General features: G+C 49.1%; 1 protein-coding gene across 1 annotated transcript; it reads right to left on the bottom strand.

The window, feature by feature from the left end:
• Positions 1-115: 115 nt before the first annotated feature.
• Positions 116-14,633, bottom strand: peak1 (pseudopodium-enriched atypical kinase 1). Its single transcript, XM_058068490.1, has 5 exons — positions 14,429-14,633; positions 7,068-10,376; positions 4,771-4,976; positions 3,344-4,131; positions 116-2,832 (listed from the first exon to the last, which is right to left on the bottom strand). The coding sequence occupies exons 2-5, from the start codon at positions 10,244-10,246 to the stop codon at positions 1,588-1,590; spliced, it is 5,418 nt and encodes a 1,805-aa protein (XP_057924473.1). The 5' UTR covers positions 10,247-10,376; positions 14,429-14,633; the 3' UTR covers positions 116-1,587.
• Between the last annotated feature and the right edge of the window lie 1,093 nt (positions 14,634-15,726).

Here is a 15,726-nt window from a genome sequence, read left to right as displayed (position 1 = left end):
AAAAAAGTCATATTAAAGAAGAAACATCCCGAGCTCGGCTTCGCAATGGCTCCATCTGGCGGTGCAGCTGGTGTACTGCTACTCCGTGGACGTCACTCGCATTAAAAGACGAGAATATCAAAATATATATTTATTCTTCTTCAAGGCGACCACCGTCATCATCATCATGCTACCGTGTACAAAACCCCAGTCAGTATAAACACTTGCAGTACTGAGCTGCCCAAGTACAAATACACACATTTCCTCATGTTCAAATCCAAATAAAAACCATAGTTTTGGTTGTGATTTCTTCCAAGTGGGCGGTGATCGTGTTTTTGAAGTGATGGTTTACTGCACTTTCATATTTTGGAATATGTGGATAATTCCTCTCAAACATTCCTTCCACGCTCGCTCAACATTGGACCAAAGATCAAAGGTGAACGATCAAATACATGACCTATGACCTACGTACTGTATACTGTATAGACATAGTACACAGCAGTACACAGCAGTACACAGCAGTACACAGCAGTACACGTCGGTGCTCTCCACACATTCTTTGGTATCAAATCCTTACACTTTCCCTTTATGGATCATCACATCCATCCAAGTACTAGCACTGGTACTAGCACTTTGATGGTTAGTACTCCAATGAATGACCTCGGTATACAATAATGAAGTACTTCAAACAGCACATGAAATGATGAAGACATCAGGAGTTGTAAGAAAGTAAGAGCAAGCGGCGAGACTGAAGTGGTTGACGTACTCTTTACCTTTTCAATAAATTCCTTCTTTGCTTTCCATAACCTCCGTGACAGTCACATGACCACGTCTTCACCCTCCTGGAGAAACAGCATCCACAGCATCCACAGCATCCACAGCATCCACAGCATCCACGCCGTCCCAACCTTCCCAAGACAAGCAGGAAAAGGTTTGCAGTGGTTTCACCCGTGCTAGTCCACAGCCTTACGAATGGTAACGTATACGTATGGGCAGAAATGCTACAAGTATACTTAGCATATAGGTACAGATGCTAAAAGTATACACAGCATATAGGTACAGATGCTAAAGGTATACACAGCATATCGGTAGAAATGGTAAACGTAGGCCTAGAGTATAGGGAGAAATGGTAAACGCATACAACAAATGGTAAAAGTATACACAGCATATAGGTAGAAACGGTGAAAGAAATGGTAAAAGTACGTAGGCGTCACGTTGGTTAGGTTGCGTTCAAGGGTTGCGTTCAAGGGTTGCATGTGAGCGGCATCACTGGGAGCAAACAAGCGGCTGATATTTCCGTGCTAATAGATGATATGATACGCGTGATGATGAGTGGACAAAAGGCGGGGGCCCTGCAGCCCGTGTGCCATGAAGATATTTTTCACAGCCCAAATTCCCGGGGAACCAAAGGGCAGCCACTAGGGGGCCTGTTAAAGATGCTGTATTCCCATTTGGAAATTGGAAAAGTAAAAGCATGTGATATATATATATATATATATATATATATATATATATATATGTATGTATACTATGTCTGCTAAATCAGGACGCTAACGTGAGCATGTGCACAAGGACAGCACGCAGGGAGGAAGTCCACCCCCAAGGAACTCATAACGGCTGCGACTGAGTCCTGTGAAAGGTGTGCGCTGGACTATTGTGGTTCTGCTGCTGCAGGATGTGCACCACCCGGTTCAGGCTCTCGGTGGTGGCAAAAGCCAAGTACTGGCAGCAGAGCCAGTCCTCCAAGCTCACACCGCATGCGGACTCCATGGAGCGCTCAGCGAACCTGATCATCATCAGCGTGCGCTTCAGGTCCAGCCAGTTCTGGAGGGTGGCCGCCGTTACGGAGCCCGAGCTGCCGCAGCCCAGAGCCAGGAACAAGTCCTCCCGGGGCCCCCAGAGCAGACATTGCAGGCAGGCCCGTGCGTCGGACATACGGATCCTTTCAGAGGGGTTGACGGTGAGCAGTAAGCGGGCCAGCTGCTGCAGGCCCCGCGAGTACAGCGATCGCACCGGGAAGGGGGGCAGGTCCGCCCAGGTGTACTCTCGTTCCTTCAGTTCCGGCGTCTCCTCAAAAGGGTTCTGCTGGTGTAGCATCTCATAGATGAGAATGCCCGTCTGGAACTCATCGCACTTGCGGAACTGGGTGGACGTGATGATCTCAGGAGCCAGCCGAGAGTGGTCCCTCAGAGCCCCGGGGTCGGCAGCCATGAGAGCGCTCTTCTGTTTGGCTTGGGAAAAGTTGCTGATGATGAGACGGGCAGGGCCGGCGACGTGGGTGGCGCTGGCGGAGTCGCTGCCATTGTTGTTGTTGTTGTTGGGTTCCAGGGGATCGGGGCCGGGCTGGCAGTGGACCAGCAGCAGGTTCTCCAAGCGCAGGTCGCAGTGGGTCACGTGATAAGGCTTCATGTGCTCCAGGCCCGAGCACAGCTGGAGCAGCAGGAGGCACACCTGCCGCTCGTAAACCTCGGGGTTTTGGCTGTGCTGGGATGCGCCTTGGTGGACAAAGTCGGCCACCGTTTGGAACGGCACCTCGCGCGTGATGACCACCACTCGGCTCCTCAAGTGGCCGGCGCCGCTCATGACGACAGCAGCTGAACTTTCCGCCGATTCACCATTTGGAGACTCTGTTTCAACTTCTCCATCTTCCGTCCCGGCCTTCTCCTCCACCTCTTCCTCTCGTGCCTCCTCCTCTTCCTCCTCCTCCTCCTCCCAGGGCAGCAGGCGGCTGGGGACATCGGCCAGAAAGTGTCCACAGTCCTGCTGGATGTTGAAGTGGAGGGCCAGGCTCTGCCTTACAGCCAGACTGTGGACCAACTGCTGCTGGGTCTCCTTGACTTTGCTCCGGCAGATCTAGCGAGACAAACGGCAGATTAGGTTCACATTGGCCTGAATTTCATACATTTGAAAATAACTGTTGTACAGTGGGCTGCGTGGCGGTCCAGTGGTTGGCGTGCAGACCTCAAAGCTAGGAGACCCGAGTTCAATCCCACCCTGTGTGGAGATTGTATGTTCTCCCCGAGCATGCGTGGCTTTTCTCCAGGTACTTTCCTCCCCCGTTCCAAAAACATGCTAGGTTAATTAGCCACTCCAAATTGTCCATAGGTATGAATGTGAGTGTGAATGGTTGTTTGTCTATATGTGCCCTGGGATTGGCTGGCCACCAGTCCAGGGTGGACAGCTGGGATAGGCTCCAGCACCCCCGGACCCCCGTGCGGATAAGCGGTAGAAAATGAATGAATGTTGTACAGTGTGAAGCTGGAGCCCAACCAGCAACCAGCAATGTGAACCACTACATCACCAACAGCTGAATTACCTGCAAGTACCGATAACACAGAAAATACCCGGGAGTCTGATATCTGACCTTGATGGCGTAGCTGACCAGCGGGTCCTTGGCGTACGAGGCGGTATAGTACACGGCGTCTCCGGCCTCGCAGCAGGGCCTCCCTGTCGTCAGCCTGAAGTGGGACCAGCTGTCAGTCCCGAACCTCAAGTGGTCCTTTTGGCCGGCCATGAAACGATCCTCGCATTTGGATGCCAGCTTCCTCAGGGTGTCCGTGTGAAGGCACCTGATCCTGCCCACCACCTCGTCCCAGCTGTCCAAGCCCCGGTACAGAGCAGACCTCTGGTGCTTGGTAGCGGCGGCGTCTTGACCCGCTTTGCGACTCTGCCCGGGGAGAGACTCGGTACTCGGGTACGCTTTCCTCTCCCTGGTGGCGGTGGTGGCAGATGGTGTGACCAACGAGGACACGCTTGTAGCGGGGCGGGCCTTGACCATGGAGGCTGACAGACACTCCAGGGAGTCGCCGCTCTGCCGGCCGTGAGGTGGATGAGGCTCAGAGCCGAGCGAGGAGCTCTGACTGGCCGTCTCCCAGGCCGTGTCCAAGTCGTAGAGCGGATTGGCGACGCTCAGGTGGGTGCCGCCAGGTTTGGCCTCCAGCCGAGGTCTGAAGGCACACGGGAGGGGCTCCTTGCCGCCCAGGCTGGGCTCTGTGCTGGAGCGGCTGACCGCCTTTTTCGGCAGGGGTGGGGGTGTGGATTTGGGGAGCGGCTGGTCGATGAGGCCTTCCAGGTCAATGGAAGCCAGGGTGTCGTTGGACGCCTTCATGTTCCGGGGCTGTTTCGGTGGAATCATGTTGGCTCTTGATTGGCCTGCAGGAGATCACAAAACCTGAATTAATGACCTCCGCCAAGGAAGCTCTTTGGTGGGGTTGCCAAAACACTCAACTCATTTGCATGAAACTGTGCAGAGGAATGCGGCATGCGGTGCAGATCTGGATAAAGGTAAAGAAGGGAAATTAAAATCAAAAATCAAATATCGTCTTTGGTACCCACTTACACTAGCATGCTGATATCGTCTTTGGTACCCACTTACACGCTAATGCTAATACTTTGACATCATGTGTAAAAAGCTTATTTCCTTTGTTTGGTCCTTGAAAGCACCATAAACGTGGACGTGAACCTTGACAAGAGAAAGAAAAGGCGTGGTCGTGATGTTGCTGAGCTGTGCATATCCAACATGGCTGTCCCTGTCCCATGTGCATATCCAACATGGCTGTCCCTGTCCCATGTGCATATCCAACATGGCTGTCCCTGTCCCATGTGCATATCCAACATGGCTGTCCCTGTCCCATGTGCATATCCAACATGGCTGTCCCTGTCCCATGTGCATATCCAACATGGCTGTCCCTGTCCCATGTGCATATCCAACATGGCTGTCCCTGTCCCATGTGCATATCCAACATGGCTGTCCCCATCAACACAACAAGACACACGCGGACTTGTGCTTACCAAGGTTGCTGTAGGTGGCGCTGCCCTGGCTGGAGGCCGGCGAGTGCGAGCGACGGGACCGATTCCCCTCATCCTCTGGTTCCCCGAGGCTGGCGCTGAATCGGCCAGCCTCCCCCAACGCCGGCCCCAGATGGACTCTGGTGGCGAGGGGGGTAGCAGCGGGCAGCTCCCCGTCCCTGGCATGGCCGGCGCTGACTGGTACCTGGCTGCAGATTAGATGGGAATAATGCAGGACTTCAACTCCGCCTACTTAGACCAAGCATCATCCAAAGCACTCAATATATTCATAGTTGGAAGCCGGGGGCACTCAACCGCAGAGAGTATCAGGCTTTCATTCCTGCTTGCATTTATGTACTTCAAATATTCAGATGATCATGTTCCTTCTGGAATAAGGTGGATTGGTATGTGTGAATGGTTGAGAAATGCTAATGTGCTAATGTACAGCATACATCTAGCATACATAATAAGGGCACACTCCTTCCATCGCTATACTTCACTCATAAGCGCTGACATTTCCCACTTTGTCCCAGGGTCCTTCAATGCGCCATTGTTGCCGTCACACACAAGTTATCTTAGCTTCCACACTCTCACTACTACAACACAAATTCATATATGATGCTAAATCCCTACTGGGATTATTCCTATGTGATGCTAAATCCCGACTGGGATTATTCCTATGTGATGCTAAATCCCTACTGGGATTATTCATCTATGACTCTTAATCCTGATTGGGATGATGCTCAATCCCTACTGGAATTATTCCTATGTGATGCTAAATCCCTACTGGGATTATTCCTATGTGATGCTAAATCCCTACTGGGATTATTCCTATGTGATGCTAAATCCCTACTGGGATTATTCCTATGTGATGCTCAATCCCTACTGGGATTATTCCTATGTGATGCTCAATCCCTACTGGGATTATTCATCTATGACTCTTAATCCTGATTGGGATGATGCTCAATCCCTACTGGGATTATTCCTATGTGATGCTAAATCCCTACTGGGATTATTCCTATGTGATGCTAGTTCCCTACTGGGATTATTCCTACATGATGCTCCTGGAGGGTAAGCCCCGTGAAAAGACCCGAGCCCCAGTTAGATGAATGGTCATAAGAAAGTATGATATGATCAGCACTGATATCAGACGACGCAGGACAGATATCATTCCAGGTTGTCAAAGTTCCAAATCCACCAGTGCTACGTCCGGCATTCCCGTGGTGTCTCCATTCTTGCACTTTGGTGTCTTTATCAGTTCCCAGCTTTGTTTCCCGGTCATACGAGTCAATGATGAACAAAGGAGATGACAGACGGCTTAGAAGAGCAAGGTGGGCGTCATCGTCACTCACTCACGTCTGCATGATCCCAAATCCCATGAGTCATTTCCCTTTGGGGACATTTGGACGTGTACTTTGCATATGACTAATAATTCATAGCACCAGAGACATCAATCCCAGTTGGATGGTGGAGAACACCATCTCCACTCCGCAGTCATCTCATGCTACTGCACAAACATCTGAAATTGAATCCAACAGAGATTTGGCACACGACCACGACTGGAAGCCATGTTTGATACAGCTGGAGTAGACGCCATGAGAAATGGGGCCAAGGAGATAAGGAAATAGTCCAAGTAGCTGCAAGCGTTGCTGGAAGCCAAAAGACCACCACAGCAGAAAAATAAGGAACACCTTGACACTCAAATACCTTCATGGCTGCTTCACCTCTCAGCGTCAGGACCTGACTTGTTGAGACGGCACGGAACCGCCTCGACTCACTTTTCACTCCCACCCCTCCCCCCACAAACAAACCTTGTCTTTGAAATCCACGTCCACGAGAAGGTATTGGTTACGTACCCACTATAGTGGCTCACACAGCTTCCCATCTGTCACCCTGGACACCACGCAGACCTTCAAACATGCTCAGCACAGCAGGACCACGTCTTCTAGTCCTCCCTGTCCTCCTACCTGTCTAAGGTGTCTAAGGTGCTGCGTGTGCAGAAAAGCACGCCCACTCGGACGAGGCAATGGCAGCAGAGTTAACCCGTCGCGTGCCAATCAAAAAGGAGAAAGGCAGAAGGAGGCGCTTGTTACTTTGTTGGCCGAGCTGCCGTAAAACCACTGGAATGTGTTCCTATGTCACAGCCACGCCCACGTCAACAACACATGAACAAGACATGAAAGCCTTCTACTCAAGATCTACTATTTCTACTTCGACTATTTACACAGAAGACAAGGAACATCTCCAGGTGGCGCTTCATTCATAGCTTCATGTTGGTGGAAGCGTTCTTAGAGAAATACCTTATGTCACTGACGGGAGCGGCTCCGGGGGCCTCTGTTGTTACTGGTGGGCCCGGGCTCAAAGGTCCGGCCTCCTGGTGGGGGTTAGGTGTCAGAGGTGCAGTCTCCCGGCATTCTTCTACTTGTAGTTCTCCTTGTCCACCAGCAGGACCACCACCTTCCTTTTTATAGGCAAACACGATGGTTGGTTTCTGTGAAGGATCCTGGGGTTTGGCCTCAGAGAACCAGTGCTGCTGCTGACTCGGTGGAGGCGGGAGAATATGGATCACGGTCCCATCCAGGCCCAACAACTTGCCTTTCTCTTTTTCTTTCTCTGACTTCTCTTTCTGCTCATCCTCGTCTTTTCGTCGACGGAAAAAGCTCTTAAAGGAGATCCAGCGTTTGGGTTTGGAGCTCTCTGGTGGATTACGCCGCTCCCCACTCAAGCTGCTTTCGCCTTCACTGGGGCGCACAGGAGAACTGAAGGCAGAGCTCTTGGCCCAGTTGCTAAAATGTCTCTGGAGGATGTTTGAAGCATGATAAGGGGACGATGTAGACCTGGGTGGGGGGAACGGGGCGTTTGGCTCTGACCTGCTGGTGCAAAGGGGGAGGGCAGCAGAGGCGCTCTGAGATTTGGACAGAACTTTGGAGAGCGTACTTTTCACGGGCTTGGAAACACTTGCGTCATTTGTGGAGAGAAGAGACGCGGGTCTGGTGAGGGTTTCTCTCATGGCATCCGGCGGAAGGGCGTACAGTTCCTCAGAACTAAAAGATTTCTCACGGGCTGAAGGTGACTCTGGAGGAGAGCGGGGAGGCTGGATGGAGGCCACTATCTGTGAGAGCACAGCACTGGCCTCCACGACTCCACCAGAAGATTGTTCTGCATCATTATCCTTACTGCAACTGCGTGCTAGCGCAACAAGGCTACTTTTAGCAGTGGGTGAAAACGGGTTCAAGGCAGCGCCAGTCCCAGTGAGCGGGTCTGCAGCGGTCCTGGGTTGCAGGTTGGGTGCTTTTACTCCCACTTGGAGCGATGCTTTGGAATCTTCCAAAGATGCTTTCTCAAACGTGTCCCTGCCAGAGAGGGTTTTGTCTGTCGAGGCGGACTGGAAACTCTCGGAGGATCCAATCTCTTCGTAGGTATGGCTGGTGGCCCGACTGCCGCCCCCTTTCCCCTGCGTCAGCTGCCCACTGAGACCCAGGAAACTCTTGTACACGGCTAAATTGTCATAAGCGCTTGGATTGATAACAATTGGCACCTTGACGGCGTTCTTGGAGCTGCGGGCGTATGCTGGCTCGTCTCGGATGATGATGGGGAAAGGAGGCATGCCTGCATTGTTGAAACTGTTGAACTTGATCTCCGCTAAATTGGGCGAGTTGGCGGCCACGCTTCGGGAAGAAGACAGCCCAGCCACTGGAGATGTAGGAGCTGATTTGTGGCTGAAGTGTTGAGAGTTTATGGACTGGCCGGTGGTCCTCCCGTTCCCCAGATCAACTTTGGGGATCTTTTGGCGAGGACTTGTGCTCGACGTCCATACTTCCTGGTAACGCATGCTCCCTAGTTTCCTTCTGGACACATGAGAGTGTGCAACCGAGGTTGCTAACCCGTCAGAAGGGGAAGCCAACGGGTGACCCACAGAAGTGGCACAACATGGTACTGACTGGTTCGTGTGCTTTGGGGCAGAGTGGGCTATCTGCTCATCTTTCTTGGTCATGGAAGCTGACACGTCCACAACGGTGTAAGGTTTACAGATAACGGACTTTTCCAAATTCACAACACGGTACGGTTTAGCCTGTTCCTCTGTGGGACTGAAACTGATAGTCACTGGTTGACCTGGAAGGGCCTGGGGCATCGATGCCAACGGATCCTGATCATCTAATCTGATGGCCAGAACAGCCTTGTGAGTCTCTGGAACCTTGACAGGACCCGGTGCTCCGTGGGCCGGCTCTTCTTTTGCATGAGAAGTACAAGGTACGGGGGATTTGACCGGACGTGACTGGGTGGAGGACTGCAATCCATTTCCATCAACGTAGGAGATACTGCTCTCGCTGCTGGATGCGGTCTGTGAGTCCTCGGGGGGGGATGACGAGGATCCAGGAGAAATTGTGGGCTCTGAATTTGCAAGGAAAGCGCTTCCCTGACTGGCGTGAGGGCCATAAGGCAGAATGGCTCCAGTGGAATCTACGGAGGTGTACCCATTCAAAATTTCATCGTAGGTGTCATCGTAGTCCACTGCACAAATCCGTTGTAAAGAACGATTGCGAAGTGGGACGGTGTTCCACTTTTTGCCTGCGGCAAAGGGCACCGGGGACAACGTGGCAGCTCGGAAGTGTGCAAATCGCGGCTGGCCTCTCATGCGGATCTCCATGGCGAGTAACTCTTCATCACTTTCGTCCCAGCTCTCGTGCTCGTGGTCTCTTTCATCCTCTTCCTCGTCCTCTTCATCGTCTTCCCCCTCACTCGAAAATTCGGGGTAGCAAAAGCGCCCGCCTTCTGTGCTGATGACCTCTGTGCTATCGCTAAGGGATACCCGCTTTTGGCTGCTTCCGCTACCGCTGGTGCAACTTCCCATAGCCAAACAGCTAGCAGCCGGGACGCCCCTTTCCAGCGACCTGCGATACGAGCTACTGATCCGCCCCCAAAACAAGTCCTTTGAGACAAGTGATAGGCTATGGCCGGGGTCTAATCCCGCAATCTCTTTTAAGACATCGGTCAGTCCGCTGTTGTTGTTATTTCCACTCTGGGTCCTCGGACTAAGCTGCTCGTAGCCCTCAATCTCACTGATAGCGTCGTGCCCTTCACTGTTGGAACAGTAAGTCCTCTTACAGTTGACTCCATTGCAATTCCACACTTTGAAGGCTGACGTTTTGCCTGCTTCTGGAACGTTTGCCGGACCCGACCCTGATGAAGAGCACAGAGGCATCATAGTGGGCTTGACAGCAATGGTGGGCTTCTTCGCCACCGGTGGACGGAACTGTCCGGAGTGGGCACCAGCCTTCTGGGAGTTGTTGTTGGCAAGACTAGAGCTGGCCTTGGTCCCGTCATGGGGCAGATTATGCCGCTGCATCGGAAGTCTCTGTTCGGACCGGAGCTTCTCCCCGCCACTCAGAACAGGGGAATGCAGACTCTTTGGCTGGAAGCAGTTCTTGCACTCGCCGGGTTTCCACACATGTTCCGTGAATGTGCCGCAGGCAGACATGGCTGCTGATGCCGACAATCGTCCTTCTCGGTCAGTGGACGGGAACCCCCTCCATGAAGATACTGACTACAGGAACCGACTGCAGTCTGACAAGGACACCTCAAAAGCCCAGCATGGGCGCGCACTGGACCTGCAAGAGTGAACAGAAGAGACGTTTAAAGTACCTTTAAAACCAATTGCTTCAACTTGCAGAAGAGCGTAGGGCTCGACGCGCACGTGCAACGTCCATACTGGATGGCAGCCTGTCTTCTCTACTTAGCTGACGTGCTAACGTGCTAAGTGTCATTGCACATTGGTGTGAGTGCCAATGTTTTTATACAGTCTGGGGTAGGCTCCAGCTTCACCATTCACCCTAATGAGGACAAATGCTATCAAAAATGAATGTATGGTACATTTACCTCTTCATGACTTTGTTCTACAATCTATTCCGGAATAATCTATTCCTTCCCTTTGACCTGTCTTTTCTCAAGGTGGAATTCCAATCAAAGATGCAGGAAGTGACTTTTGCGATCCAAACACGATATTAGCTGTGTCACTGTAACACATTACCCCCTGAAAGTGTGGAATACTGCACAGGTTACACGGCCCACGGGAAGTTGCATCATTCACGGGAAACCAAGCAAAAAAAAATATTCTTCCATATTTCACGCACGTCAGCACAGTGGTGTTACATATTGCACATTTGTGCACACATGCTAGTTGTTTGCTTTGAAAATACTGCTATGTGTTTGTGTCAACATAGCATTAGGAATGCCATGGCACACATGCTACACCTGCATACGGTACAGATGGACTATACGGGACATAGGGAGCGTTTACACCATAGAATAGAGTAGATACAGGGGAGTGGCGGGGAGTACTGGCTTCATTTCTTCATCATTTCTTCATCTTAGTGTGGAGACTACAATGTTTACACTCAAGTCTAACGCCACTCACGCACACACATTTACAGCATCTGCTAGCATGTTTGGGTATTCAGCAGCAGACTAAATGATGTGCAGGCTTCAGTGAGCATGACTTTAGAGCCCACTTGGCAAAACCACAACATTACTGCATTACTGCCTCGTCACAACAAGCTCTTTCGAGTATTCTAGATTATGTGAAGTATTCCCCGTGCTCTTGTGTATTTCAATGCAACAATGATCATGTCATCACCACAATACATTCTTTGGAATGGAAAAGAATTTTGCAATTTGATCCAAAAAAAAAACAAAACAAAAAAACTCATCCTACCATCACTGTCAAATTCTGACACAATACTAACATGTCGCCTCTCGCCACTGTTCCTGTCACTCAACACACCCCGCCCCCACGCCAGCGAATGCCAATCTCTGGGCAGGACAGCCCAGCAAGACGGTGGAGCAGCTGATTCACCGCGTCTGTTCTAAATAAACACCTTTTATTTACTCCACGTGACATTCAACACCATTCTCAGACACACGCGTCACGTAGCACAGCATTCCTGTCACATACACAATCTCCCATCCTAAAAATAGCACTGCCTTCCTGTCACATACACAATCTCTGATCCTAAAAATAGCACTGCCTTCCTGTCACATACACAATCTTTGATTTGTGTTGTGGCGGCTCGAAATAACAGATTGTGGAAGATCTGCCGTTATGATATGCTGACATGCTACTGTTGTGATATGCTACTGTTATGACATGCTATGATGTGCTACTGTTATGATATGCTATGATATGCTACTGTTATTACATGCTACTGTTGTGATATGCTACTGTTATGATATGCTATGATTTGCTACTGTTATGATATGCTATGATATGCTACTGTTATTACATGCTACTGTTGTGATATGCTACTGTTATGATATGCTATGATATGCTACTGTTATTACATGCTACTGTTGTGATATGCTACTGTTATGACATGCTATGATTTGCTACTGTTATGATATGCTATGATATGCTACTGTTATATGATACTGTTATGATTGCTATGATATGCTACTGTTATGATATGCTACTGATATATGCTACTGATATATGCTACTGATATGATATGCTACTGATATGATATGCTACTGATATATGCTACTGATATATGCTACTGATATGATATGCTATGGTATGTTCTCATCTGAAATTGTATGATATGATATGCTGTCATATATGATATATGGTATGATATGATACTCATATGATATGCTACTGTTATGATATGCTACCGATATAATAAGGGTTGACACACAACCAAGCAAGCTAACCCTGCTAGCTTCCACTCAGGCTCAGATGTCTGGGTTGTGAGTAAACACCGACTGCTGTTTCTTCAGACCCGCCAACAGTCTCCTTCTCCTTCTCCTTCTCCTTCTCCTTCTCCTTCTCCTTCTCCTTCTCTCTTCTCCTTCTCCTTCTCCTTCTCTCTTCTCCGCTGTGACTGAAAGTGTTCATATTTGTCGGCATGAAGACTCGCATAATGGCGACCAAGGTTCTATTCTTTAACACACCACCCTAAAAGATGCCAAGGTGGCTGGCTGCACTTTACCTGCTCTGCACGGTATAAACAGTTTGCTTGCTTGTTACTATAGCGCCGTCCAGTGGTCATCATCGGAACAGCAGGTAAGTTGACTGAAAATGCAGCTAATTTTTAGACTTTATAAAATGGCATGGCGGGCCTGCAGGCCCACCCGCCTGCTCTAATATGGTGCAAATACTCCCGTACCAACACTAATACTCTAACAATACTAACATCCCCATACTAATACTCCTACACAACAGTAATACTCTGATACAAATACTCTAATAATACTAATACTAATAATTCTTATACTCTGATACTACTAGTCCAATTAGTCCAATTACAATTACAATTACAAGCTACCAGCCACGCTCAGTGTAAACAATGGAGCAAGAGGCAGGTGACCAACGTGACTAACGATGAACATCCTCAGCTTTTTCCTGATTACGGTGTCGCCACAGTTTGTTTTTTTGATCCGCACACTGATTTTGGCTTCAGCGCTTCATATTCCACGTGCCCCTTCTGACCCCAAAGTCCAGAACGCTAACCACTACGCCATCTACGTATATGTTGGATCTACAGTGGTATGACAACGTTTGGCCACCCCTGGTGACGTTCCTGACGTTCCTCTCTAAATGACGGCTTGTAGGGATCAGCCATTCCAGGTAGAGATATCATAGAGCAGACCAACACGGGGATGGATGACAAGTCCAATGGACTTGATAGGATTTACAGAACGTGTAGGTCAACTAAAGTAGGCAGGTGCACGCATTTGGGCACCTTTGAATCCCTTTAGCACTCGTTATTGGAAGACGTCATTGACCCTTGATCTGCGTACACGTGGGGGCCGATGGCAAGTTGCATCTTCTTGAAGAGTAGCACCACAGAATCCAGACCCTCATTGGGAGCATTATTCCTGATAAAGGAGGATCTCCTAAATATTGATGCCACTTTCATGCCTACTTTAGCTGACATAACGATTGTAAATCCTATCAAGTTGATTGGACGTCTCATCCATCCCTGTGTTGGTCTGCTCCATGATATGGATGATCCCAGCAACCGCTCATTTAGAGAGGAACGTTACCAGGGGTGCCCCAACTTTTCCATAACACGGTATATGTCGTTTCCATATGTGTATGTGTGTATAGTCATGGAAAAACAGATGAGACCACGTTGATTCTCGGGTTCCTCGTTGATGTGAACAACTCAAGGTACTTTGGTCTCAAGGTCTGGACAAATAGAACCATGACTACCAAAAGAGCTCGCATGAGTTTCATCTTTTGGCAGCGTGATGCCATAGCTATTGATATGACAGCTGCAATGGCTGTGGTTATGATCAAGAAAAGCATGGACGTTGCTATGGATATCAGCTCTTAGATCAAACGCCACCATCATCATCATCATCATCATCATCATCATATCCGTCCAAACTCATGTATATATGGCTACGTACTGTATGCTCGACCCATATATTGGATCTGGCTTCTGTCTATATGTTGTATTTACATATATGTTGTCCCACTATGATGTGTCTATGTTGCCTGTATCACGAGGCGTGGCGTGGAATCGTCACGTAAGCTGGGACACACAGAAGAAGAAAGTTGACATTTCCGTGGCCAGAGTGTAAAAAGTTGGAGTTAGACGCGGACGGGGGGACTCGTGTTGTGTTGTCAAGAAGAAGCCGCTAGCTAACTTTTTCTTACCTCCCACTCTCGCCCACTCTCTTCTTCCTCTTCTTCCTCTTCTTCTTTTTCGACGCTTTGTTTTCTTGTCATTAAAATAACCGGCGTGTCTTTCGTGTCTCCGAGTCTAAAGAGTCTTATTTGTTCCAGGATTCCTTGTGTCTTATGTCCCTTGTCTTTCTGCGTGGAAAGGACAACTGCATTCTTTTCAGCCTGGCAGGGGAGCGCGCTCCCTGGGATCTGGGCTGGCCAAAGACAGCAGCGTGAACGCGCACCTCTCAGCCGGGGGGGGGGGGTAGTTTTGGATTTACATACTTGCTTTGGGAAATTGTTATGTTAAAATATAGGTTATGTGTATGTTAAAACGTTAATCCGATATATCTGATTTTTAAATGCACTAATCATGATTAATCACCATTAATAACTGTCTGAAATATGCCCATTTTTACTGTATTTGATGAATAGAATTATTAATGATTATATGTGTGTGTATATATATTTATATATGTGTGGGTGTATATAAATATATGTGTGTGTGTGTGTATATATATATATATATATACATATATATATATATATATATATATATATATGTGTGTGTGTGTGTATTTGCGCTTTCCCAAATCATTTGTCTTCTTCAGGCGTCCTTGAACGCGCCAGCCATGCGTGACGCAAGTCGAGACTTGAGCAAGGCGTTCTCGGCCGCTGCACAGATAGACGTGTCTTTTATTCTTCCTTGTTGACATATATATGATTCGGATGAACGATGCATCTCCACCTGGTTTTATTGTGTGGAGGCAAGCCACGACCGGAAGTGTCCTGTAAGCGGGTGACGTGAACATTATACATATACTTCAGTTTTAGTTTGACTGACACTTACATTTGTTTGCTGATCTGAAAGAGACGAACATGCAAGGAAAGAGGAAACGGGAAGGGGGCACACCAGTGTAGACACGTTCCTATGACAACGGGTGAAGATGGGATGCATGTGTACAGGAGGGCTCATACGTACGCACGCTAGATTATGTGTGCTACAAGAGAGCAGCCAGGAGACAGGAAGTGTCAGCCGGCGAAAGGAAGGGTAAGGAAAAAAGGATGATTGAAAACAGGAAGCCACATCATGGTGACTCAACAGGAAGAACAGTCCACAGCTGGTCACGGCTGCTTTAGTGGGCTGTCCACTCATTGTATGACGGTCATGTCTTCAATGGCGTTAGCTTAAGTCTCTGCTTCCCAAATAGTGGGGCGGGTCTTTAGGGACTTCAGGAATGGGAAACAAATGTGGCGTCAGGCTAAGTGAGGTCGGGTGTTGTGGTGGA

Source organism: Doryrhamphus excisus, chromosome 3 (assembly GCF_030265055.1).
Source record: "Doryrhamphus excisus isolate RoL2022-K1 chromosome 3, RoL_Dexc_1.0, whole genome shotgun sequence".
In the NCBI taxonomy this organism is placed as follows: Eukaryota; Metazoa; Chordata; class Actinopteri; order Syngnathiformes; family Syngnathidae; genus Doryrhamphus; species Doryrhamphus excisus.
This window is presented reverse-complemented; position numbering and strand designations above follow the sequence as displayed.

What these genes read in the sequence shown, in the direction of transcription:
- peak1 (XM_058068490.1), bottom strand. Translation starts at nt 10,246, where the DNA reads ATGTCTGCCTGCGGCACATTCACGGAACATGTGTGGAAACCCGGCGAG. An exon ending in CGCCACCTACAGCAACCTTG is followed by an intron (nt 4,132 to 4,770) that starts GTAAGCACAAGT and finishes GATCTCCTGCAG; the next exon opens with GCCAATCAAGAGCCAACATG. An exon ending in TGGTCAGCTACGCCATCAAG is followed by an intron (nt 2,833 to 3,343) that starts GTCAGATATCAG and finishes TTGTCTCGCTAG; the next exon opens with ATCTGCCGGAGCAAAGTCAA.